This window comes from Myxine glutinosa, chromosome 11 (genome assembly GCF_964187855.1).
Source record: "Myxine glutinosa chromosome 11, kmMyxGlut1.1, whole genome shotgun sequence".
Taxonomy (NCBI): Eukaryota; Metazoa; Chordata; class Myxini; order Myxiniformes; family Myxinidae; genus Myxine; species Myxine glutinosa.
The window spans coordinates 71,400,496-71,428,230 of record NC_136271.1 but is presented as its reverse complement, the minus strand read 5'-3'; the positions used below and the strand labels follow the sequence as shown (position 1 = coordinate 71,428,230).

The following is a 27,735-nucleotide window of genomic DNA, read 5'->3' as shown; positions in this document are numbered from 1 at the left end:
AAATCGTACAATGTTGGTTTGTGGATGTGCATTTGACCTTAAATTGTTTTCCATCTGCACGCTGCAACCCACAAACATGTCCTTTATTATTACAAAAAGAAATAATACCTGAAAACAATCAACAATTTCACAACGAAAGAGCAAATAGAGCTGAAGCATAATTCCCACAAGTTTCATATCAAACTAGAACGGCACTCGCTAGAGCGCATACCTCCGCCAGGCTGAACAGTTTACTTTTTGTATCCCAATGATAGACCGGGTCTGGATTCGGACCTGAACCCAAATCTAATCTGCTTGTTCTCGTTACCGAATCAACTCGTCCACCATGTTTAGTCATAACTCGTCCATAACTTTTAAAAATATCCTGCGAAGTATCGTTTTTGGCCCCATCTCTCAATGGTGAAGAATCACTTTAAAAATTGTACTGTTCAAATCCAGATCTTCACCAAAATCGAATCATTTCATCCTCGTCACATACGCCACCTCTCTGCCAAATTTCGTCCGAATACATCCACAACTCTTTTAGATATTTTGTTCACAGACAGACAGACATACAAACAAACAAGCAGACAGACAGACAGGGGTGAAAACATAACCTCCATCCATCTTCACGGGCGGAGGTGAGAAGTATCATGTTTGTGTTGATGTTTTAACAACTACTTCCTGAACATTCATAAAAACAAATGTCTTCTCATTAAAAAAACACACATATGGAGAGATGGAAAAACATTGATGACTTTGTGATCACATCTTAAAGATGTTTCTACAAACATTCTTCACGATAACGTTTAGCAAGGAAAACAACCATGGTGAATGGGAAGAGAGCGAGAACATTGATGGTGATTGCTGCAATGAGAGCAGGTCCGCATCCGGAGAATGGTGATGGGTCGTTGGTCTCTTCCACCGTTGTGGATCCGTTTTGGTTTCCTATAATCAGAAAACCCATCAGGATAACAATCATGGAAGATGCGATAACTAAACCAAGGATAAACTGCACTAAATGGTAAATCAATGGTAATAATAAAACACCATACCTGTTCAACTTTTTACCAAATAAACAATTATTACCTGATATTATTCATCTTAGAAAAAATATTGTTCACTCCCAAAATACTTCGCTATCAGGACTTCTCATTTTAAACAAGAAAAAGAGCAATCAGAGATTGCAAACCCTCGCCAGGATGTATTTTCAGTGGTTTTTAAGGCTTTCGTGTGAAACAAATATGGCGGCCAAACCACGTGACCGATGACGTCATCATTATTTGTTTTCTAAACTAATTTCTTCCTTGATGCTCAAGAAATTTCATCTTGATTGGATGAAGTTTTGTACTTGTCGAATTATGACGTCATAATGGAAGCACCGATGACATCATCATCAACATATTTTATTCCCCATGGAGAGTTCTTTTCAATGAGCCATGTCTCAATTTTTTCTATTCAGCGCTTTCGGAGATATGGATGTGCAAAGTTTTTCGGTTTTTCCAAGATGGCGGCCGAACCACGCGACCTATGACGTCATAATTATCATCAAAAAGTTATACAGGTGGAGTTGCCCTATGGTGAAAATTTCCTGTCAATCGGACCAAGTGTTGCAGAGAAAATCATATTTATTCTGTGCAGACAAACAGACAGACAGACAAACAAAAAAACGGACTCAAATGCAATACCCGCTCCTCTGGCGAGGGTAACTAGGAAAAGGAAATTATAAGAGAGAGAGAAGGTGTTTCCACTTTCAGGGTAATTATGAACAAAGATGGTTTCTTATAATGAAGAACCTTAATAGAGCATGATCACTGGGTGGTAATGATCAGCGAGTTACATCTTACCAGGTGTGAATGACAGCACAGAGAGGACCTGCTGTCTCCATGTTCCATCCTCTCCGGGACCAATCAGGCACCAGTATATCTCGAGTTCATCCCTCGTTACACCAAATGGAGGCAGCAAGCAGTGGGAGCTTTCTGGACAGGAATCCTGTCCAGGTTCCAGCACTGTATGGTTTTTCTGTTCACTCTTCCCCAGACAGGAGGTAAGGATGTCTGCCCGCTTTCCGGCCACTGCGATCACCTGGTCGTGGCCTTCAGTACTTCGAAACATCCACAGCAGTGAGAACTTGTTACTGTTTGGCTTTTGTATCTCACAAGAGAGGAGAGGAGTTCCGCTGAGAGGGTTGGGAACTACAATGGGAAACAAGGAAATTACAATCGTTATTTGATTATTTCCACCAATAACATCTTTCCCAAAATGCTTTGAAAAACGGCATCAAATTCCCGAATGAGAATCCACAAAACGCACCGGTTGGTTTCTTCGGTTCTCTGTCATCCAAAGGGTCACATGACCTGGGAATCTGAAATTAAATAATAGAGAGGGAGCAACAACACCCAGATGTGGTGAAGTGATGGAAAATACAAGTTATTGATATTGTAAAAGGCAAACAAGAATTAGTACATGAAACAGATTCGGTTTCTCCTCTCCCTCTCCCATCTGTCCTTCTCCAGCACCACCGATTGAACTGTTTACAAAACCCGCACCCTCTCCAAACCGAATGTTTACATTGCTCTGAGGATGTGCATTGCCTATAGAAAGTCTACGCCCCCTTTCTAATTTTTCATCTTTTGTTGCCTCTCAGCCTGGAATGAAAATGCATTAAATCAGACCTTTTCCTCCTTCATTTACACATCGTACCCCAGAACTTCCAAGTCAAAAACGAATTCCACAAATTTCAGAAAATTAATGAAAAATGAAAAATTCGAATATCTTGGTTGGACAAGTGTCCACCAGATGTGTGGAAGGGAGAGGGCTTGGGGGGAGGAGGCATGGGAGGGGGGGGGGGAGGAGGCATGGGAAGGGGGGGGGGGGTGGAGGGAGAAGTATAAAACACAAGGACACCAATGACTTCCAGGACAGAAGTTGGTATTTCAAAAAAGTGGAGTTTGGTTATTTTTGGTTTGGTTATTTTGATATAAAAAGTTTGGTTATTTTTATTATTGTTTATTGGTTTGATATATTGTTATTGACTTGTTTGTTTTGGATTTATTGTTTATTTACTTGTTTGATCATAGTTCTTGATTTATTTGTTTTTGTTTGTGCCTTTTTTTCTTTTCTTCTTTTTGGGTTTCCTTTTTTTTGTATCCAGAATCGAGGCTCGGGTAAAAGCTAACACATTGAACATGAAAACATGCACAAACATACAATGAAGGGAGCGGGAGAGAGGGAAGCACAACAACACAAGAGAACAAGGACGTCGATAGATCTGTGGAAGGGGGACGGCTGGGGGAGGTGGGAGGGGTACACGGTATAAAGCAAATGAACACAACTAGCAATTTCAGGAAAGAAGTTGGGAATTTAAAGAGGCGGATTTGGGGTGTATTAACGGGGGTAGAAAGGATGAAGGTTTTGGATGGGGGAAGATAAGAGATGGTGGTGAACAGCTGTTTTAAAGACCTGGAGGGTGGAGAGGGATTGAAGAGAGTGAGGGAGTTTGTTCCAGAGGCGGGAAAAAACAGGAGTGAAGGAGTGAAGGTGAATAGAGAGTCTTGATTTTGTCGTTGGTGGAAGACGAAACATTTTGGTCCAGCTTTGATTTGTAGTTTCATGTTTTGATGGGGGTTTTTACCCTTTTTTTGTTTATAAAAAGGCTTCGGCCATTAAAACCATGAGCACCAAGGGGCATTCAAAAGATTTCCGGGATAAAGTTGTGGAAAGGCACAGATCAGGGGATGGATATAAAAATATTTCAAAGGCCTTGAATATCCCTTGGAGAGCAGTTAAGGCAATAATTAATAAGTGGAAGGCGTATGGCACCACCAAGACCTTGCCTACATCAGGTCATCCCTCCAAACTGGATGACCAAGCAAGGAGGAGACTGATCAGAGAGGCCACCAGGAGGCCAATGGCAACTTTTAAAGAGCTACAGGCCTTTATAGCAAAGGCTATTCACTGTGTGTATGTGACAACAATATTCCAAGCACTCCACAAGTCTGGCCTGTACGGTAGGGTGGCAAGACGGAAGCCATTACTCAAAAAAGCCTACCTTGAGTCCTGTTTGAGGTATGCAAAAAACAACTCCAGAGATTCTGAAGCCAAGTGGCAAAAAATGTTGTTGTCTGATGAAACCAAGATGGAACTTTTTGTCCGAAATGGAAAATGTTATGTTTGGCACAAACACAACACAGCACACCCAAAGAACACCATCCTTCTGTCTCCACTATCAATCTCATCTCCGCTAATTTATTTGCCAGCTCTTCTTCCAATCTTTGCTGGTCTTCATCATCCTCACCTTCCTCTTCACCTCTCTGTTCCCCTCCGTCCTTCTGCCTGTTGTCATCTGCCATTCTCGTTTTCATCCCCTCCAACTGTGTCGGTGTTTTCACCCTGTCCCCCCCCCCTCCTCCCCTCCACATTATAGTGATTCTGTGTCTCCTCCCCCTCTGTCTCACCTCGCCTTCCCTGGGTCCCCAGTGACGCTTCGCATTCGAAACCCTTGCTTCGTCACGAAGCCCTTCCCTGCGATCCATTGTGGTCTCTTTTCCACCATCGCTCAGTCCAGCCTGACGAGTGTTCGGCTCCCATCCTGTTCTGGCCTTCACTGCTATCTCTTTTATTTTATTTTAATTTAGGAATATTTGCTGTTAACGCAACTCTTTCTCATTTGTTGGATGTTGCCGTCTCTGCTCTGGTGGTCAATCTGGTCTTCAACTGGTCCATGAATCTAGCTCCGCTACCGGCCAACCCTCACTGTTCTTGTCTTGAATAGACTTTACAGTAGTAAATGGCATCCTTCTCCTCCATGTTCCAACATTCGTTTTTAAGGTTCTTTAGTAGAGCTCCATCTTTTTTTTAAAGACAGGAACCCTCTTGGCTGGGTCCAAATACCTGTCCCCTTGTGAGTTCGTCTTCTCAGGAGAGGAGGTGCAGGCTTCTTTATTTTGAGCGAGTATTCTGGCTGCTCGGTGCGGCCGCAGAGACTAAGTACAAGGGGCTGTGTCCCATAATTCCTTTTATTTTACTTTATTTCCAACACATGTTTCGTTTGTCGAAAAGTGTTCCCTTCCCCCACCTGCTCCCAGGTGCGTCGGTGACAATGTTTCACCTGCCCGGTTTCGTTGAAGACTTTTCCCTTCCCCTGCCCTCCATCGGTTCATCGGGAGAAGCTCCTCACCTTGGGAGTTATGATCGTTCGAGGATGCACGCAGCACGTCCGATACACGATCAACCTCAAGGTCTTTCGGAGTTGCAGGTCTCCAAGGTGTGTGTGTGTGTGTGTGTGGGTGTGTGTGTGTCCCAGTTTCATTACGAAAAAAAAATTAAAAATAACAAAAAAGTAATTACGATCTTTACACAGTGATTCATTCAATTTCTAAATTCATTTCATTCATGACGGTAGAGGGGATTGAGAAATACGTGATTTTGGGAGAGGAAGTTAAAAGATCGAGATTCCATTTGGTATTTGTGGAATAATGTAAGATTACCTGGGGATTGAGGGTTTTAGGATCGTTTCTATAAATCCAACACGAACAGGTAAATATTTGTTCCATGCCGGAGAATGTTTCGGCGATTCTGATGTTCTCGAGAAACCAGCTGGAATGACTTCCACTCCCATCGTGCCAGATTGTTACATTTTCCAGGTTCCCCAGGTAAAGGGAGCGCACAGTGTAAACATCTACCTGCAGAAACGTGTGCACGTAAACATCTCACCTGGGCAGACAATATCATGTTTATTAATATTTTATCTACCTTGTTAAAGTGTGTGAATAATTACCTGACCCGCTTCAATAGGATTGTGATATGTTGAATGTTTAAGATGATGAGATCTCAAACACTTCAATCCTCCACAGATCGTGATATAAACGTTGGCATCTGTGCCAGCCCAATAATCATTTCCTGTTTTGATGTAAATCTTGTAATCCTTCGACTCCTGGGGGGAATCTGATAGAAATCGCACATCGTTAATATCCCGGATGTTAAACATGGTGTTCAATGTTATTTTTACTTTAATAAACAATCAGGACGAGCTTACTATGGATAACCAGCTTACAATGTATAACAAGCTTACTATGTACAACGAGCTTACTATGTATAACGAGCTTACTATGTATAACGAGCTTACTATGTATAACGAGCTTACTATGTATAACGAGCTTACTATGTATAACGAGCTTACTATGTACAATGAGCTTACTATGTATAACGAGCTTACTATGTATAACCAGCTTACTATGTATAACCAGCTTAGTATGTATAACGAGCTTACTATGTATAACGAGCTTACTATGTATAACCAGCTTACTATGTATAACGACCTTACTATGTATAACGAGCTTACTATGTATAACGAGCCTACTATGTATAACGAGCTTACTTTGTATGACCAGCTTACTATGTATAACGAGCTTACTATGTATAACGAGCTTACTATGTATAACGAGCTGACAACCTTACTACCGAAAGATGGTGCAACATAGAAACTGTGGGTAAACATCCAAACAACGTCCCAATACCAATACACCTCCTGGACCCACACACCAAGCATGTTTGGAACATGGTAAGTTCTATCACGTGAACCGGGTATTGGTATTTATCATCCCCAAAGTAAATGGACATGTGATCGCCATATTGGTTTCCTTCATAAGGAAACCTGTTCCGAAATGCTGCACCACATGGTGCCCTTTACCAGCACAAGGTGCCCTTCAGTTATATTAAATGGTAATTCTGATCATGTGTCACACTTATTTACACCTTCATTCACCCATAAGCATAAACCACTCACAGCGATTCCTCTGGTATTGAAAAAGGTGGAAAAACATAAAAAAATCTAACAAAATAAACATGTTTTTTTTGGGGATGCAATGTAACTGTACTATTTATTAATTTATTAATTACCATCGAGTATTTAATTTCAGTGAAATGTACTTTATTTAATTTCACGAAAGTGAATCCAATTGATCTGTTTCTCAATTAATAATTTATCCTGTAATTAGTTTCGCATATTCATGTTGAACAGGTTCGTATTTTAACCAAACACGATTTCAACCTGGATAATCTGGATACGCTGGATAACCTGGATACGCTGGATACCCTGGATACCCTGGATACCCTGGATACGCTGGATACGCTGGATACCCTGGATAACCTGGATACCCTGGATACGCTGGATACCCTGGATACTCTGGATACCCTGGATACGCTGGATACGCTGGATACCCTGGATAACCTGGATACGCTGGATACCCTGGATACGCTGGATAACCTGGATACCCTGTATAACCTGGATACCCTGGACACCTTGGATATCCTGAATAACCTGGATACCCTGGACACATTGGATATCCTGAATAACCTGGATACCCTGGATAACCTGGACACCTTGGATATCCTGAATAACCTGGATAACCTGGATACGCTGGATAACCTGGACACCTTGGATAACCTGGACACCTTGGATATCCTGAATAACCTGGATAACCTGGATACGCTGGATAACCTGGATACCCTGGATAACCTGGACACCTTGGATATCCTGAATAACCTGGATAACCTGGATACGCTGGATAACCTGGATGCGGTTTAAACTAGAGTCCCGATATTGTAGGAATCTCGAGTGTGAACTTAAGAATACCGAGGCCATGCTTCAGCCGAGACCACAAGGTGTGTATACCATCCCATCCATTACCATCGATGACACCACTCAAAGTTGTCGGTAAGTTCTGCTACCTTGGAGGTGTCCTCTCTCAAAATGCAATGATTAACGAAGAAGTAACGTGTGTTCTTTGGAAGATTGGCATATCACCTTTAGCATGGACGTGGCATTCACCTGGACACCAAGATCAGTGTCTATCGTGCCGTTTTCTTATCGACACTCCTGTACGGACGCTAATCATGGACACCTTAATCATGACCATATCAAACATCTTGGTCAATTCCATATGCGAAGCCGACGCAAGCTTCTCGGCATCACCTGGCGAGGTAATGTACCGAACACCACGACCGGATCCAATGAATTGAGTATTTCCTGATACAAGCCTAGCTTCGCTGGTCAGGACACCTCACACACATGGAAGACCATGGAATACCAAGAGCTCTTTCTTTGGACAACTTAAATTTGGTAAACGGTCACGTGGTGGACAAAAAGTGCGAGAGGCTGATTTGAAGGACATAGCGACGAGCAGATTGCGTGGAGGAGTTGATAATAAACTGCATATCTTCGAGATTATGACTGAAGAGTGCGCAGTCATCGAAAAGTAGATCATGGAGCAGCATTTCCGTGATTCTGGACTTGGCCTTCAGATGCTGCAAATTAAAGGCACTTCCGTCGGTGCGAAACTGGATCATCAACACCCTCCTCTCCCCTCCCCTCCCCTCCCCTTCCCCTCCCCTCCCCTTCCCCTCCCTGGGTGCAATAGTTGAAGGTATTATGAAACAGAGGAAAACACAATGCTTAAATAATAGGGGAACTAGGACACAGCCTTGCTTTGTGCGATTAGTAACAGGAAAGGAAGTAGGAGAGGGAGGGGGGAGTTGAGGGGAGAGGGAGGGGAAAGATAGACTACATATACATCCTTTGGGTGGGGGGGGGGGCTTTGAAAAGCCCCTCCGTTTTGGGGAAGGGAAGGGGGAAGGGAAGGACGAAAAAATTTCCCATGCAAATAGTGCTTCATAACCTCAGTGTTGCACAGGTAAAAAAGGTAATTGTAATACCCTCTGCCGCCATCACCAGGTGGCACTACACGGTACACATTTATGCCCCTCTCCTGGTCTCCCACAGCCCCGGATGAGGCCACGGCCACATAGCCTATGTTACCCCCCTGCCAAAGTTGTATTTGTATTTGTACCCCGAGTAAAGTATAAAAGTGTTTGTAGCTGGAGTACCTGGCGTTGCTCAAGCGAAAAAGAAACATTAACATATTTGAAATGAGAGAAAATATAATGAAAAAGCAATTACATCCAAATCAGAATCCATCACAAATTCATCATTTTACCTTTTTGTTGATTTTTTGCTGGTGAATGTGCCGTTCATCACGTTTCTGAGTTATGTATGATGACGTTCAGGAAGAAGAAGAAGCCTTACCACCAACTTTGACAACTTCCGGAATAGTTTGATTATTTGTGTTCAAATGTTGTATAGATTTAGGTGAAGATTTATTCATGTGAATGTGTACTTGTATATAACTGTCATTAATCAAAAAGGCTTTGTCACTACAGAGCAATTTTTTAAAAAATCCAAAAAACGCACTTTAAAATAAATAAATAAATATTTTGCCTAAAACACTCCCTGACACTCACTGATGAACCTCTGAAAGTTTGACCAAGATCCGTTCAGCCATCTGAGAAAAATGGCGACCCACACACAGACAGACACACAGACAAACAATGGCTCTCTTATATAGTAAATTACATCACAACAATACTTATTCCTCTTAAATGTTATACAGTTTGATTATTTCCTTTCTACGAACACACCTTACTTATTAGTCTCGCCTAAACGGGTTCCGAGACCATTGCAACGCCCCTGCTTGTCTATCTGTTTGTGTATGTCTGTGTCCACATCTTTATATTTTCACTTTTATTTTATTATTTTCTGTAAGTGCTTGTCCGATTGATACAAAACTTTAATCACAGAAGGGAATCACCATGGAGAATATTTTATTTATAACTCTAGGTCACATGGCATGACAGCCATATTGGATTCAAGGAAAAAATATTTGACATTTTCTCTGAAACGGCTCAACTAAAAAGATTGAAACTTGGCATGTCATCAACTCCCCATGTGGTATACATGGTGATAACTATGACATAATTGGTGAAGTGGTATTCCAGCCATTTTTTTTTTTTTTGTATGCAAGATCGAGGCTCGTTTAAGAGCGAGCATAGCAAACATACATTAGCACATAAAACGCAAAAAACATAAACGGACACAAAAAACAATAAAGAGAGGAGGAGACAAGATGTGGAGAGAGAGGGAAGCACACAAGCACAACAATAGAGAACAGGGACATCAGGAGATCTGTTCGAAGGGAGAGGGCTAGGGGGTGGCAGAGGGGGAGGGGGAGGGGGGGATGGGTGGGGGGGAGAAGGGAAGGGGTACACGGAACCAAACAAATTGACACTACAAGGAATTTCAGGAAGGAAGTCGAAGATTGAAAGATGTGGATTTGGGGTGTATTAACGGGGCTAGAAAAGATCAAGGTTTTGTATGGGGGATGGTGGGGAACAGCTGTTTTAAAGACCTGGAGGGAGGAGAGTCTTGTGGGAGTTTGTTCCAGAGGTGGAAAAAAAAGAGTAACAAGTACAGATACATTAAAAGTACACCGCCCCCATGCCAAATAATTAAATATGCTACAGCGCGGCATTGCAGGGGCGCCTCCAGCGCCTGGCAATACCGCAGTGCAGCTCATTGAGGCTGCATTGGGAGGGAGAGGTGTACACTAATTGATTGATTAATTGTATAATTAAAATCAATAAAAGGTTATCACAAAATATTTTCTTAATCAATTGGCTAATAGCTTAACTAAACCACTAGTGCTTCATCCGAAGATGTATCTTTTAGAAATTTAATTAAATAAGTCATTAATAAAAAATTAAATAATTAATTGATTAATCAATAATTAATCAATTAATCAATAAATAATTATTCGATTAAATGATTAATCAATAAATCAAAAATATCCTTGATAGCCACATCACTTGGTCACTGTCATGTCCAAATATTAGCTTCCCAGCTCAAAAGGTGCCTGAGATATTGGCCAAATATTGGCCGAATTGGCCTGAGATATTGGCCGAACTCTCAAACCTGTCTCCTTCCTCCAAATCCTGGTGGCGTCTGGTCAAATCCGTTTCTGGTGTTTGTTCCCCCTCCATCCCCTCCCTTACCTCAAATGGCCACACAGTTGATATCGCACGTGACAAAGCCGAATGCCTCAACTCTGTGTTTGCCTCAAAATCTTTAGTCCCAAACCCATCTCTCTCTGTTCCCACCTTTCCCAGTCGATCCCAACTGCTCCTGGACTCTGTGTCCTTCTCTCCTGACAAGGTGGAGGAGTTTTTGTCTAACCTCGACTCTGATTCTGCAACTGGACCAGACGGCATCAGCCCAGGGGTCCTAAAATCCTGCTCTGCCGCTCTATCTCACCCTCTCTCTGTTCTTTTCACCCTATCTTTTGCTCAAGGTCATCTGCCAGCATCCTGGAAATCAGCAAACATTACTGCTTTACACAAAAAATGTGCAAAAACAGATCCTTTTAACTACAGACCAATCAGCCTGCTCCCAATTATCAGCAAAGTCATGGAATCCATCATTGCTTCGGATATGAAATCTTTCCTCTTCTCCAATGGCTTGATCTCTGATCATCAATTTGTATTCAGACCAGGTTACTCTACTCTGGACATGCTGCTTCTCCTGTCTCAACAATGGATGGAGGTCCTCAATGCCAAACAGGAAATCAGAGCTGTCTCCCTTGACATATCACGTGCCATCGATACGGTCTGGCACCCAGCTCTGCTCACCAAACTCTACTCCTATGGTATCCATGGAAATCTCCATGCATGGCTTGCGGACTTCCTCTCTGGTCGTAGTCAACGTGTGGCCCTGAATGGATTTCTCTCATCTCCCCTTCCTGTTCAGGCTGGAGTTCCCCAAGGCAGTGTGCTGGGCCCTGTGCTTTTTCTGGTCTTTATCAATGATCTCTCCGACTCTCTGGAAAATCCTCTCTATCTCTTTGCTGATGACTCCACTCTCTGCCGCTCCATTCCTCTTCCCTCAGATCGGCAGTCTGCAGCCTCCTCACTCTCTGAAGACCTGGACAAAATCACAGACTGGTCAAACAAGTGGAACATGTCTTTCAATCCTGACAAATCTCACACTCTTACTATGTCTCTCCGAAAAGATCGACTGGACAACCCTCCCATCTACTTTCTCAACAATCCTCTCCAAGAAGTTCTGTCGCTCAAGCTTTTGGGTCTCACTATCTGCCTTGATCTTTCTTGGGAAAACCACATTTCCAAGCTGGCCTGCAAAGCCAGTCGCCGACTGGGCATTCTCCGTCGTGCGAAGTCCTTCCTAGGCACACCTGAGCTCCTCACCACATACAAGGCTTTCATCCGCAGCTCAATGGAATACTGTTCTCCCCTATGGGCTGGTGCTCCTGCCTCACACCTAGCTCGGCTTCACGCTGTTGAAACCAAAGCTTTCAGAATCATTGGAATCTCCCATGATGAAGCTATCTCTGAGGGCCTTTCACTCACTCACCGCAGGCAGGTAGGTGGTCTTTCTGTCTTCTACCGACTGCTCTCCGGCCTTGCTCCCCCAGCTCTCTCTGTGCTCTGTCCCCCAAATATTCCTACAGGTCGCACAAGATCTGCCAGCAAGCCTCTGATGGTTAAACTGCCGAAATCTCGGCTCTCTGCTCACCTTCACTCCTTCATTTCTCTTTTCTCCCGCCTCTGGAACAAACTCCCACACTCCCTTCAATCCCACTCCTCCCTCCAGGTCTTTAAAACAGCTGTTCACCACCATCTCTTATTTTCCCCCATCCAAAACCTTGATCTTTTCTACCCCCACTAATTCACCCCAGATCCACCTTGTTTGTAATTCCAACTTCTTTCCTGGTAGTCCTGGCAGTGTCCATATGTTTTATGCCTCTCCCACCCCCTTTCCCATGCCTCCCCCCCAAAGCCCTCTCCCTCCCACAGATCTCTCGATGTCTCCATGTCTCTCGGTTCCTGCTCTCAAATGTTGTGTTTGTGTCCTTCCCCCTCTCTCCCCATCTTGTCTGCCGCTCCCGATGTTATTTGTTTTATGTGTCGGTTTGTCGGTTATGTGTCGGTTTGTCGGTTTGTCTTTCTGTGTGATAAATGTTCGCTCTTTCACGAGCCTCGATCTTGTATACAAAAAAAAAATAAAAAAAAATAAAAAAAAAAAATAAGAAAGAAAATAAATAAATGATTAATAATAAAAATAAAGAAATAATAATCATAAAAAAATTAAATTATTAATCAATTCGGTCAGAGAACACTTAAACTACCACTATTTCATCAGAATCTGTAACTTTAAAAAAAAAAATTTTTTAGTCATTAATCGAATAATTAAATAAATAATCGATTAATTGATTAATTAATAAATCAAAAATAGCCTTTGCAGCCAAATCACCTGGTCATTGGCATGTCCATATATCAGCTTCCTAACTCAAAAGGTGCCTGAGTTAATGGTCAGAAGAGAAAGGAAATTTGATTAATTAAATAAGTACTTAATTAATCGCTAATAATTAAATAACTCCTCAATTAATTGATTATTCCGAAAACAAAAAATACAGTTTTTGAAAAAGGACTTGCTCACTACTGTGCCGAAATTTCAGCTTCCTAGCTCAAAGGATGGCTGAGATATCGTCCGGACAAACAAACAAGAAAGAAAACAAGAAAGAAAACAAACAAGTACACATACATTCAAAGTACACCGCCCCATGCCAAATAATTAAATATGCTGCAGCGCGGCATTGCCGGGGCGCCTCCGGCGCCCGGCAATACCGCAGTGCAGCTCATTGAGGCTGCATTGGGAGGGAGAGGTGTACACTAATTGATTGATTAATTGTATAATTAAATTCAATAAAAGATTATCACAAAATATTTTCATAATCAATTGGCTAATCACATAACTAAACCACTAGTGCTTCATCCGAAGATGTATCTTTTAGAAATTTAATTAAATAAGTCATTTATAAAAAATTAAATAATTAATTGATTACTCAATAAATAATTAATCGATTAATCAATAAATAATTAATAGATGAAATGATTAATCAATAAATCAAAAATATCCTTGATAGCCACATCACTTGGTCACTCATGTCCAAATATTAGCTTCCCAGCTCAAAAGGTGCCTGAGATATTGGCCAAATGAGAAAGAAAATAAATAAATGATTAATAATGAAAAGAAATAAATAATAATCATAAAAAAATTAAATTAGTAATCAATTTGGTCAGAGAACACATAAACTACCACTATTTCATCAGAATCTGTAACTAAAAAAAAAAAATTTTTTTGGTCATTAATCGAATAATTAAATAATTAATCGATTAATTGATTAATTAATAAATCAAAAATATCCTTTGCAGCCAAATCACCTGGTCATTGGCATGTCCAAATATCAGCTTCCTAACTCAAAAGGTGCCTGAGTTAATAATGGTCAGAAGAGAAATGAAATTTAATTAATTAAATAAGTACTTAATTAAACGCTAATAATTAAATAACTCCTCAATTAATTGATTATTCAAAAAACAAAAAATAACGTATTTGACAAAGGACTTGCTCACTACTGTGCCGAAATTTCAGCTTCCTAGCTCAAAGGATGGCTGAGATATCGTCTGGACAACCAAACAAACAAGAAAGCAAGAAACCAGAGTGAAAACTGAGTACTCTCTTTCAGCGTGCGTCACTGCCGAGCCCCCTTTGGTGCCCGGCAATGACGATTTGCAATGCCTGGAGATGGCATAGGAAAGGAGCGGTGTACAACAAACAGAGTGAAAACTGAGTACTCCCTTTCAGCGTGCGTCACTGCCGAGCCCCTTCGGTGCCCAGCAATGACGATTTGCAATTCCATGGAGATGGCATCGGAAAGGTGCGGTGTACAATAAAAGAGTGAAGGTGAGCAGCGAGTCTTGATTTTTGCAGTTTCACTGTAAAAGGGTTGCAGACAGATCTTGTGCATCCTGCAGGAATATTTGGGGGACACAGCACAGACAGAGCTGGGGGAGCTAGGCCGGAGAGGAGTCGGTAGAAGACAGAAAGACCACCAACCTGCCTGTGGTGAGTGAGTGAAAGACCCTCGGAGTTAGCTTCATCGCGGGAGATTCCAATGATTCTGAAAGCTTTGGTTTCAACAGTGTGAAGCCGAGCTGGGTGTGAGGCAGGAGCACCGGCCCAGAGTGGAGAGCAGTATTCCATTGAGCTGTGGATGAAAGCCTTGTATGTAGTGAGGAGCTCAGGTGCGCCAAGGAAGGACTTTGCACGACGGAGGATGCTCAGTTGGCGACTGGCTTTGGAGGCCAGCTTGGAAATGCGGTTTTCCCAGGAAAGATCATGGCAGATAGTGAGACCCAAAAGCTTGAGTGACAGAACTTCTTGGAGAGGATTGTTGAGAAAGTAAATGGGAGGGTTGTCCAGACGGTCTTTTCGGAGAGACACAGTGAGTGTGAGATTTGTCAGGATTGAAAGACACGTTCTGCTTGTTTAACCAGTCTGTGATTTTATCCAGGTCCGCAAAGAGTGAAGAGGCTGCTGCCTGCCGATCTGAGGGTTGAGATATGGAGTGGCAGAGAGTGGCATCATCAGCAAAGGGATAGAGAGCATTTTCCAGAGAGTCGGAAAGATCATTGATGAAGACCAAAAAGAGCACAGGGCCCAGAACACTCCCTTGAGGAACTCCAGCGTGAACAGGAAGGGGAGATCATAGAATTGCATTCTGGGCCACACGTTGACTAGGACGGGAAAGGAAGTCCGCAAGCCATGCGTGGAGATTTCCATGGATACCACAGGAGGAGAGTTTGGTGAGCAGAGCAGGGTGCCAGACCGTATCGAAGGCACGAGATATCAACATCAATCAGCCATAATTGTTTCAATTGAAATCCTCATCCGAATGGTCTGAAACTTCACATATCTCATTTACGACTCGATCCGAGTGAAGAACTAAATTAATATCATCGGTTACGTGATCTGGTGACCATATTGGATTGAAAATAAAGACGTTCTTCGTCAGAACGGCTCCAACAGATCGATGCAAAACTTCACCCAGATGATCGACGAGCCAAGGTGAATATAGTTTGAATTATTTTCATATTCAACTTCGTTGTTTCAATTTAGCATTTATGTGCACAACAGTGGATGTTAAATATCCCGTAAATTAATCAATCATCAATAAAGCTACGGGTAATGGAAATGTATGTGACAAAACAGGGTGCATGGATGATAAGATAGTAGCGTGGTCAGATAACGATGGTACTGTATTTTTGTTCAGAATGAGCATGAAATGTGAGACTACACACGCTACCAAGTGTCGTTCTAGTTATTGTACGCCGCTCCTTTCCTATGCCATCTCCAGGCATTGCAAATCGTCATTGCCGGGCACCAAAGGGGGCTCGGCAGTGACGCACGCTGAAAGAGAGGACTCAGTTTTCACTCTGGTTTCTTTCTTACTTTCTTGGTTGTCCGGGCGATATCTCAGCCATCCTTTGAGCTAGGAAGCTGAAATTTCGGCACAGTAGTGAGCAAGTCCTTTGTCAAATACGGTATTTTTTTTTTTTTGAATAATCAATTAATTGAGGAGTTATTTAATTATTAGCGTTTAATTAAGTACTTATTTAATTAATTAAATTTCATTTCTCTTCTGACCATTATTAACTCAAGCACCTTTTGAGTTAGGAAGCTGATATTTGGACATGCCAATGACCGGGTGATTTGGCTGCAAAGGATATTTTTGATTTATTAATTAATCAATTAATCGATTAATTATTTAATTATTCGATTAATGACAAAAAAATTTTTTTTTTTAAGTTACAGATTCTGATGAAATAGTGGTAGTTTATGTGTTCTCTGACCAAATTGATTGATAATTTAATTTTTTTATGATTATTATTTATTTATTTTCATTATTAATCATTTATTTATTTTCTTTCTCATTTGGCCAATATCTCAGGCACCTTTTGAGCTGGGAAGCTAATATTTGGACATGAGTGACCAAGTGATGTGGCTATCAAGGATATTTTTGATTTATTGATTAATCATTTCATCTATTAAGTATTTATTGATTAATCGATTAATTATTTATTGAGTAATCAATTATTTAATTTTTTATAAATGACTTATTTAATTAAATTTCTAAAAGATACATCTTCGGATGAAGCACTACTGGTTTAGTTATGCGATTAGCCAATTGATTATGAAAATATTTTGTGATAATCTTTTATTGATTTTAATTATACAATTAATCAATCAATTAGTGTACACCTCTCCCTCCCAATGCAGCCTCAATGAGCTGCACTGCGGTATTGCCAGGCGCCGGAGGCGCCCCGGCAATGCCGCGCTGCAGCATATTTAATTATTTGGCATGGGGCGGTGTACTTTGAATGTATGTGTACTTGTTGTACACCGCTCCTTTCCTATGCCATCTCCAGGCATTGCAAATCGTCATTGCCGGGCACCAAAGGGGGCTCGACAGTGACGCACGCTGAAAGAGAGTACTCAGTTTTCACTCTGGTTTCTTTCTTGTTTTCTTGTTTGTTTGTTTGTCCGGACGATATCTCAGCCATCCTTTGAGCTAGGAAGCTGAAATTTCGGCACAATAGTGAGCAAGTCCTTTGTCAAAAACGGTATTTTTTTTTTTGATTAATCAATAAATTGAGGAGTTATTTAATTATTAGCGATTAATTAAGTACTTATTTAATTAATCAAATTTCCTTTCTCTTCTGACCATTAACTCAGGCACCTTTTGAGTTAGGAAGCTGACATTTGGACATGCCAATGACCAGGTGATTTGGCTGCAAAAGATCTTTTTGATTTATTAATTAATCAATTAATCGATTAATTATTTAATTATTCGATTAATGACAAAAAAAAATTTTTTTTTAAAGTTACAGATTCTGATGAAATAGTGGTAGTTTATGTGTTCTCTGACCAAATTGATTAATAATTTAATTTTTTTATGATTATTATTTATTTATTTTCATTATTAATCATTGTACACCGCTCCTTTCCTATGCCATCTCCAGGCATTGCAAATCGTCATTGCCGGGCACCAAAGGGGGCTCGGCAGTGACGCACGCTGAAAGAGAGTACTCAGTTTTCACTCTGGTTTCTTGTTTGTTGTACACCGCTCCTTTCCTATGCCATCTCCAGGCATTGCAAATCGTCATTGCCGGGCACCAAAGGGGGCTCGGCAGTGACGCACGCTGAAAGAGAGTACTCAGTTTTCACTCTGGTTTCTTGTTTGTTTGTTTTCTTGGTTGTCCGGACGATATCTCAGCCATCCTTTGAGCTAGGAAGCTGAAATTTCGGCACAGTAGTGAGCAAGTCCTTTGTCAAATACGGTATTTTTTGTTTTTTGAATAATCAATTAATTGAGGAGTTATTTAATTATTAGCGTTTAATTAAGTACTTATTTAATTAATTAAATTTCATTTCTCTTCTGACCATTATTAACTCAGGCACCTTTTGAGTTAGGAAGCTGATATTTGGACATGCCAATGACCAGGTGATTTGGCTGCAAAGGATATTTTTGATTTATTAATTAATCAATTAATCGATTAATTATTTAATTATTCGATTAATGACAAAAAAATTTTTTTTTTTAAAGTTACAGATTCTGATGAAATAGTGGTAGTTTATGTGTTCTCTGACCAAATTGATTAATAATTTAATTTTTTTATGATTATTATTTATTTATTTTCATTATTAATCATTTATTTATTTTCTTTCTCATTTGGCCAATATCTCAGGCACGTTTTGAGCTGGGAAGCTAATATTTGGACATGAGTGACCAAGTGATGTGGCTATCAAGGATATTTTTGATTTATTGATTAATCATTTCATCTATTAATTATTTATTGATTAATCGATTAATTATTTATTGAGTAATCAATTAATTATTTAATTTTTTATAAATGACTTATTTAATTAAATTTCTAAAAGATACATCTTCGGATGAAGCACTAGTGGTTTAGTTATGCGATTGGCCAATTGATTATGAAAATATTTTGTGATAATCTTTTATTGATTTTAATTATACAATTAATCAATCAATTAGTGTACACCCCTCCCTCCCAATGCAGCCTTAATGAGCTGCACTGCGGTATTGCCGGGCGCCGGAGGCGCCCCGGCAATGCCGCGCTGCAGCATATTTAATTATTTGGCATGGGGCGGTGTACTTTGAATGTATGTGTACTTGTTTGTTTTCTTTCTTGGTTGTCCGGACGATATCTCAGCCATCCTTTGAGCTAGGAAGCTGAAATTTCGGCACAGTCGTGAGCAAGTCCTTTGTCAAATACGGTATTTTTTGTTTTTTGAATAATCAATTAATTGAGGAGTTATTTAATTATTAGCGTTTAATTAAGTACTTATTTAATTAATTAAATTTCATTTCTCTTCTGACCATTATTAACTCAGGCACCTTTTGAGTTAGGAAGCTGATATTTGGACATGCCAATGACCAGGTGATTTGGCTGCAAAGGATATTTTTGATTTATTAATTAATCAATTAATCGATTAATTATTTAATTATTCGATTAATGACCCAAAAAAATTTTTTTTTTAAGTTACAGATTCTGATGAAATAGTGGTAGTTTATGTGTTCTCTGACCAAATTGATTACCAATTTAATTTTTTTATGATTATTATTTATTTATTTTCATTATTAATCATTTATTTATTTTCTTTCTCATTTGGCCAATATCTCAGGCACCTTTTGAGCTGGGAAGCTAATATTTGGACATAAGTGACCAAGTGATGTGGCTATCAAGGATATTTTTGATTTATTGATTAATCATTTCATCTATTAATTATTTATTGATTAATCGATTAATTATTTATTGAGTAATCAATTAATTATTTAATTTTTTATAAATGACTTATTTAATTAAATTTCTAAAAGATACATCTTCGGATGAAGCACTAGTGGTTTAGTTATGCGATTAGCCAATTGATTATGAAAATATTTTGTGATAATCTTTTATTGATTTTAATTATACAATTAATCAATCAATTAGTGTACACCTCTCCCTCCCAATGCAGCCTTAATGAGCTGCACTGCGGTATTGCCGGGCGCCGGAGGCGCCCCGGCAATGCCGCGCTGCAGCATATTTAATTATTTGGCATGGGGCGGTGTACTTTGAATGTATGTGTACTTGTTTATTTATTTTCTTTCTCATTTGGCCAATATCTCAGGCACCTTTTGAGCTGGGAAGCTAATATTTGGACATGAGTGACCAAGTGATGTGGCTACCAAGGATATTTTTGATTTATTGATTAATCATTTCATCTATTAATTATTTATTGATTAATCGATTAATTATTTGAGTACTCAATTTGAGTACTCAATTAATTATTTAATTTTTTATAAATGACTTATTTAATTAAATTTCTAAAAGATACATCTTCGGATGAAGCACTAGTGCTTTAGGTATGCTATTAGCCAATTGATTATGAAAATATTTTGTGATAATCTTTTATTGATTTTAATTATACAATTAATCAATCAATTAGTGTACACCTCTCCCTCCCAATGCAGCCTCAATGAGCTGCACTGCGGTATTGCCGGGCGCCGGAGGTGCCCCGGCAATGCCGCGCTGCAGCATATTTAATTATTTGGCATGGGGCGGTGTACTTTGAATGTATGTGTACTTGTTGTACACCGCTCCTTTCCTATGCCATCTCCAGGCATTGCAAATCGTCATTGCCGGGCACCAAAGGGGGCTCGGCAGTGACGCACGCTGAAAGAGAGTACTCAGTTTTCACTCTGGTTTCTTGCTTTCTTGTTTGTTTGGTTGTCCGGACGATATCTCAGCCATCCTTTGAGCTAGGAAGCTGAAATTTCGGCACAGTAGTGAGCAAGTCCTTTGTCAAATACGTTATTTTTTGTTTTTTGAATAATCAATTAATTGAGGAGTTATTTAATTATTAGCGTTTAATTAAGTACTTATTTAATTAATTAAATTTCATTTCTCTTCTGACCATTATTAACTCAGGCACCTTTTGAGTTAGGAAGCTGATATTTGGACATGCCAATGACCAGGTGATTTGGCTGCAAAGGATATTTTTGATTTATTAATTAATCAATTAATCGATTAATTATTTAATTATTCGATTAATGACAAAAAAATTTTTTTTTTTAAAGTTACAGATTCTGATGAAATAGTGGTAGTTTATGTGTTCTCTGACCAAATTGATTAATAATTTAATTTTTTTATGATTATTATTTATTTATTTTCATTATTAATCATTTATTTATTTTCTTTCTCATTTGGCCAATATCTCAGGCACGTTTTGAGCTGGGAAGCTAATATTTGGACATGAGTGACCAAGTGATGTGGCTATCAAGGATATTTTTGATTTATTGATTAATCATTTCATCTATTAATTATTTATTGATTAATCGATTAATTATTTATTGAGTAATCAATTAATTATTTAATTTTTTATAAATGACTTATTTAATTAAATTTCTAAAAGATACATCTTCGGATGAAGCACTAGTGGTTTAGTTATGCGATTGGCCAATTGATTATGAAAATATTTTGTGATAATCTTTTATTGATTTTAATTATACAATTAATCAATCAATTAGTGTACACCCCTCCCTCCCAATGCAGCCTTAATGAGCTGCACTGCGGTATTGCCGGGCGCCGGAGGCGCCCCGGCAATGCCGCGCTGCAGCATATTTAATTATTTGGCATGGGGCGGTGTACTTTGAATGTATGTGTACTTGTTTGTTTTCTTTCTTGGTTGTCCGGACGATATCTCAGCCATCCTTTGAGCTAGGAAGCTGAAATTTCGGCACAGTCGTGAGCAAGTCCTTTGTCAAATACGGTATTTTTTGTTTTTTGAATAATCAATTAATTGAGGAGTTATTTAATTATTAGCGTTTAATTAAGTACTTATTTAATTAATTAAATTTCATTTCTCTTCTGACCATTATTAACTCAGGCACCTTTTGAGTTAGGAAGCTGATATTTGGACATGCCAATGACCAGGTGATTTGGCTGCAAAGGATATTTTTGATTTATTAATTAATCAATTAATCGATTAATTATTTAATTATTCGATTAATGACCCAAAAAAATTTTTTTTTTAAGTTACAGATTCTGATGAAATAGTGGTAGTTTATGTGTTCTCTGACCAAATTGATTACCAATTTAATTTTTTTATGATTATTATTTATTTATTTTCATTATTAATCATTTATTTATTTTCTTTCTCATTTGGCCAATATCTCAGGCACCTTTTGAGCTGGGAAGCTAATATTTGGACATAAGTGACCAAGTGATGTGGCTATCAAGGATATTTTTGATTTATTGATTAATCATTTCATCTATTAATTATTTATTGATTAATCGATTAATTATTTATTGAGTAATCAATTAATTATTTAATTTTTTATAAATGACTTATTTAATTAAATTTCTAAAAGATACATCTTCGGATGAAGCACTAGTGGTTTAGTTATGCGATTAGCCAATTGATTATGAAAATATTTTGTGATAATCTTTTATTGATTTTAATTATACAATTAATCAATCAATTAGTGTACACCTCTCCCTCCCAATGCAGCCTTAATGAGCTGCACTGCGGTATTGCCGGGCGCCGGAGGCGCCCCGGCAATGCCGCGCTGCAGCATATTTAATTATTTGGCATGGGGCGGTGTACTTTGAATGTATGTGTACTTGTTTATTTATTTTCTTTCTCATTTGGCCAATATCTCAGGCACCTTTTGAGCTGGGAAGCTAATATTTGGACATGAGTGACCAAGTGATGTGGCTACCAAGGATATTTTTGATTTATTGATTAATCATTTCATCTATTAATTATTTATTGATTAATCGATTAATTATTTGAGTACTCAATTTGAGTACTCAATTAATTATTTAATTTTTTATAAATGACTTATTTAATTAAATTTCTAAAAGATACATCTTCGGATGAAGCACTAGTGCTTTAGGTATGCTATTAGCCAATTGATTATGAAAATATTTTGTGATAATCTTTTATTGATTTTAATTATACAATTAATCAATCAATTAGTGTACACCTCTCCCTCCCAATGCAGCCTCAATGAGCTGCACTGCGGTATTGCCGGGCGCCGGAGGTGCCCCGGCAATGCCGCGCTGCAGCATATTTAATTATTTGGCATGGGGCGGTGTACTTTGAATGTATGTGTACTTGTTGTACACCGCTCCTTTCCTATGCCATCTCCAGGCATTGCAAATCGTCATTGCCGGGCACCAAAGGGGGCTCGGCAGTGACGCACGCTGAAAGAGAGTACTCAGTTTTCACTCTGGTTTCTTGCTTTCTTGTTTGTTTGGTTGTCCGGACGATATCTCAGCCATCCTTTGAGCTAGGAAGCTGAAATTTCGGCACAGTAGTGAGCAAGTCCTTTGTCAAATACGTTATTTTTTGTTTTTTGAATAATCAATTAATTGAGGAGTTATTTAATTATTAGCGTTTAATTAAGTACTTATTTAATTAATTAAATTTCATTTCTCTTCTGACCATTATTAACTCAGGCACCTTTTGAGTTAGGAAGCTGATATTTGGACATGCCAATGACCAGGTGATTTGGCTGCAAAGGATATTTTTGATTTATTAATTAATCAATTAATCGATTAATTATTTAATTATTCGATTAATGACCAAAAAAATTTTTTTTTTAAGTTACAGATTCTGATGAAATAGTGGTAGTTTATGTGTTCTCTGACCAAATTGATTACTAATTTAATTTTTTTATGATTATTATTTATTTATTTTCATTATTAATCATTTATTTATTTTCTTTCTCATTTGGCCAATATCTCAGGCACCTTTTGAGCTGGGAAGCTAATATTTGGACATGAGTGACCAAGTGATGTGGCTATCAAGGATATTTTTGATTTATTGATTAATCATTTCATCTATTAATTATTTATTGATTAATCGATTTATTATTTATTGAGTAATCAATTAATTATTTAATTTTTTATAAATGAATTATTTAATTAAATTTCTAAAAGATACATCTTCGGATGAAGCACTAGTGGTTTAGTTATGCGATTAGCCAATTGATTATGAAAATATTTTGTGATAATCTTTTATTGATTTTAATTATACAATTAATCAATCAATTAGTGTACACCTCTCCCTCCCAATGCAGCCTCAATGAGCTGCACTGCGGTATTGCCGGGCGCCGGAGGCGCCCCGGCAATGCCGCGCTGCAGCATATTTAATTATTTGGCATGGGGCGGTGTACTTTGAATGTATGTGTACTTGTTGTACACTGCTCCTTTCCTATGCCATCTCCAGGCATTGCAAATCGTCATTGCCGGGCACCAAAGGGGGCTCGGCAGTGACGCACGCTGAAAGAGAGTACTCAGTTTTCACTCTGGTTTCTTGCTTTCTTGTTTGTTTGGTTGTCCGGGCGATATCTCAGCCATCCTTTGAGCTAGGAAGCTGAAATTTCGGCACAGTAGTGAGCAAGTCCTTTGTCAAATACGGTATTTTTTGTTTTTTGAATAATCAATTAATTGAGGAGTTATTTAATTATTAGCGTTTAATTAAGTACTTATTTAATTAATTAAATTTCATTTCTCTTCTGACCATTATTAACTCAGGCACCTTTTGAGTTAGGAAGCTGATATTTGGACAGGCCAATGACCAGGTGATTTGGCTGCAAAGGATATTTTTGATTTATTAATTAATCAATTAATCAATGTATCGATTAATTATTTAATTATTCGATTAGTTACTAAAAAAATTTTTTTTTCCCCAGTTACAGATTCTGATGAAATGGTGGTGGTTTATGTGTTCTGTGACCGAATTGATTGATAATTTAATTTTTTAATGATTATTATTTATTTATTTTCATTATTAATCATTTATTTATTTTCTTTCTCATTTGGCCAATATCTCAGGCACCTTTTGAGCTGGGAAGCTAATATTTGGACATGACAGTGATCAAGTGATGTGGCTATCAAGGATATTTTTGATTAATTGATTAATCATTGAATCGATTCATTATTTATTGATTAATCGATGAATTACTTATTGATTAATCAATTGATTATTTAATTTTTTATTAATGACTTATTTGATTAAATTTCTAAAAGATACATCTTCGGATGAAGCACGAGTGGTTTTGTTATGGTATTAGCCAATTGATTAAGAAAATATTTTGTGATAATCTTTTATTGATTTTAATTATACAATTAATCAATCAATTAGTGTACACCTCTCCCTCCCAATGCAGCCTCTATGAGCTGCACTGCGGTATTGCCGGGCGCCAGAGGCGCCCCGGCAATGCCGCGCTGTAGGATATTTAATTATTTGGCATGGGGGCGGTGTACTTTGAATGTATGTGTACTTGTTACAATTATTTTTAGGAATGAAATTGAATTACTTGGTTATAAATGACACTGTAAAAGTGTAAACCTCTCGACGAGCATTTGATGGGACAATGGGCAGGACAACCTAAGCTGGGGGAAAGATCTCAAGATCCAAATTTTGTTCAAATCTCAATATCCCTTAAAATGAACATCATCATGACTCAGAAATCCCAAATCTGTCATGTCATCAGCTACCATATCCATTCATATGTTTACCTTTCAGTGTATTCTTTGGTATACATTTGATTTCCCATGCCCTCCCTCCACATGAAACACGACGATAATCCATGATAAAATATTTTTTGTCTCCAGATGTAAAATGTGAAATAAACCTCTAGATTTACCTGAGATGTGCAGGAGTAGAGCTGCTCCACATGAAGATGGAGTAACACCCTCTGCTGACTCTTCCTCTTGATCTCCTGAAGGACAGAATGATGATGTGGAATCACACTCCGTTACACTTCCTTGGGGAGGTTGATCCAGACATCTGTAGAGACCAGAATCTCTCTTTTCCACCATAGAGATTTGAAGATCCCCGTTTGGTAAAATCTTATGACGATGATTCAGCTTCGTTTTTTGTTTTTGATCACAGTCGATATCGTAGCAATTGGTACGAGAACAACTGAACTGCTGCTCAACCACTCCGTCCACATCTGCATCCCTCATCCACCATACCCAGGTAGATCCCCTCCTAGACTCCTGCCTCTCCCCTCCCCTCCAAATCTCCCCCATATCCCATCCCTTTCAAATCCCTCCCCTTGTCCCTTCCCTCCCAAACTCCCCCCTCACCCCTCCCCTTCAAATCTCCCCACCCTCATTGCTTCTCAATTTCCCCCCTCTCACTCCCCCTCCTCAAAGCGTCCTCCCCGCTTCTTCCCCCTTCAAACTCTCACCTCCATCTCCCCCAACCTTCTGCCTCGCTCTTCCCCCTCCTCAAATAACACCTCATTGTGGCTCACCCAATCACCATCAAACCTTTTGTCCGCCCCATCCTTCCCTTTCTCCGAGCTATTCTGAAATCTCTGACACACCTTCAACAGCTCTCCCTACCTCTTCCACCTCTTCCACATCTTACCCTACCCCTCCTCCCCCCTGTTCTGTATCTGATGCTCCCCCTTCCTCTTCATTAACGGTATGGACCTCAAACATCCGGGGCCTTCGTTCAAACTTAACTGATCTCTCCATACAGTTTGCTTCTGTCAAACCAGACGTGATCTGCTTAACAGAAACTTTCCTCCTTTATGATGTCTCTGATTCCATAGTATCTCTCCCGGGCTACTCCCTCCTCCGGTATGATAGACCTGAGCCTCGTCCTGGAGGCGGGGTTGCTATCTTTATCAAAAACTCTCTTCCTCACTCGCCCTGCACTGCACTCTCTCCACCTCACCCCCAGGAATACCTCTGGCTACGGCTTCCCCTTCGCTCCCACCTCTTGTTCATATGTGTGTTGTACCGTCCACCAAACAGTGATGACTCCATCTACATCTCACTGTCTGATGATATGGACCAACTTCTATCTACTCATCCCAACTCTCTCTTCCTCATATGTGGTGATTTCAACTGTCATCATGCCAGTTGGCTGGGTGTGGGTACCTCTCTCACCAGCCATGGCTCCTCAGCAAAGGACTTCTGCGACTCACTGGGACTGACACAATCTGTCAATTTCCCGACCCGGATCTCAGTCAACGGAACATCTTCTCTTCTGGACTTGGTTATGACTAACTTCCCTGAAAATGTCTGCTGCTCTTCTTCTGCTCCGATCGGATCATCTGATCATGTCCTTGTTAAAGTGGACATCTCTCTGACCATCCTCAGGGAGCCTGCTCAGCGTCGACGAGTCTGGCATTTCACTCAGGCCAACTGGCACGGTCTTCAAGCAGCCATCAATCATCTGGACTGGTCTCCCATCTCTACCACCTCTGACATCAACTCATCCTGGGAATTTCACTCAGGCCAACTGGCATGGTCTTCAAGCAGCCATCAATCATCTGGACTGGTCTCCCATCTCTACCACCTCTGACATCAACTCATCCTGGGAATTCTTCCAAAGTAAATTGCTCTCTCTCATGCACAGATTCATCCCATCTCGTCTTCAGTTGTCATACCCTTCCTCCCGTCCATGGTACACGGAATCTTGTGGTGAGGCTGTTGCCCAGAAACAACTTGCCTTCGTCTCCTGGAAAGCAAATCCAACGGAAGGAAATCTCATTTCCTTTCACAAAGCCCGAAACAAGTGTGTGTCCACCCTCAGGAGAGCCAGGAAACAATATCTCTCCGTTCTCAAGACCGAACTCTCTTATCTGTCTCCCTCTTCCAAATCCTGGTGGCATCTGGTCAAATCCGTTTCTGGTGTTTGTTCCCCCTCCATCCCCTCCCTTACCTCAAACGGCTACACAGCTGACTCCGCACGTGAAAAAGCTGAATGCCTCAACTCTGTGTTTGCCTCTAAATCTTGTGTCCCAAACCCATCCCTCTCTGTACCCACCATACCCAGTCGTACCCTGCTGCTCCTGGACTCTGTGTCCTTTCCTCCTGACAAGGTGGAAAAGTTTCTGTCAACCCTCGACTCTGATTCTGCAACTGGACCCGACGGCATCAGCCCACGGGTCCTAAAATCCTGCTCTGCTG

General features: G+C 39.7%; 2 protein-coding genes across 6 annotated transcripts in view; one reads left to right on the top strand and one right to left on the bottom strand.

The window, feature by feature from the left end:
- LOC137436754 (syntenin-1) overlaps positions 1–27,735 on the top strand; it is an 881,728-nt gene that overhangs the window by 547,857 nt on the left and 306,136 nt on the right. The gene's annotated exons all lie outside the window — the stretch shown is intronic.
- LOC144894298 (uncharacterized) lies at positions 63–25,754 on the bottom strand. Its single transcript, XM_078786791.1, has 6 exons — positions 25,452–25,754; positions 5,759–5,925; positions 5,469–5,663; positions 2,293–2,344; positions 1,827–2,174; positions 63–927 (listed from the first exon to the last, which is right to left on the bottom strand). The coding sequence occupies exons 1-6, from the start codon at positions 25,624–25,626 to the stop codon at positions 764–766; spliced, it is 1,101 nt and encodes a 366-aa protein (XP_078642917.1). The 5' UTR covers positions 25,627–25,754; the 3' UTR covers positions 63–763.

What these genes read in the sequence shown, in the direction of transcription:
- LOC144894298 (XM_078786791.1), bottom strand. Translation starts at nt 25,626, where the DNA reads ATGGTGGAAAAGAGAGATTCTGGTCTCTACAGATGTCTGGATCAACCT. An exon ending in ATCCTATTGAAGCGGGTCAG is followed by an intron (nt 5,664 to 5,758) that starts GTAATTATTCAC and finishes ACGTTTCTGCAG; the next exon opens with GTAGATGTTTACACTGTGCG. An exon ending in AGAACCGAAGAAACCAACCG is followed by an intron (nt 2,175 to 2,292) that starts GTGCGTTTTGTG and finishes TTCCCATTGTAG; the next exon opens with TTCCCAACCCTCTCAGCGGA.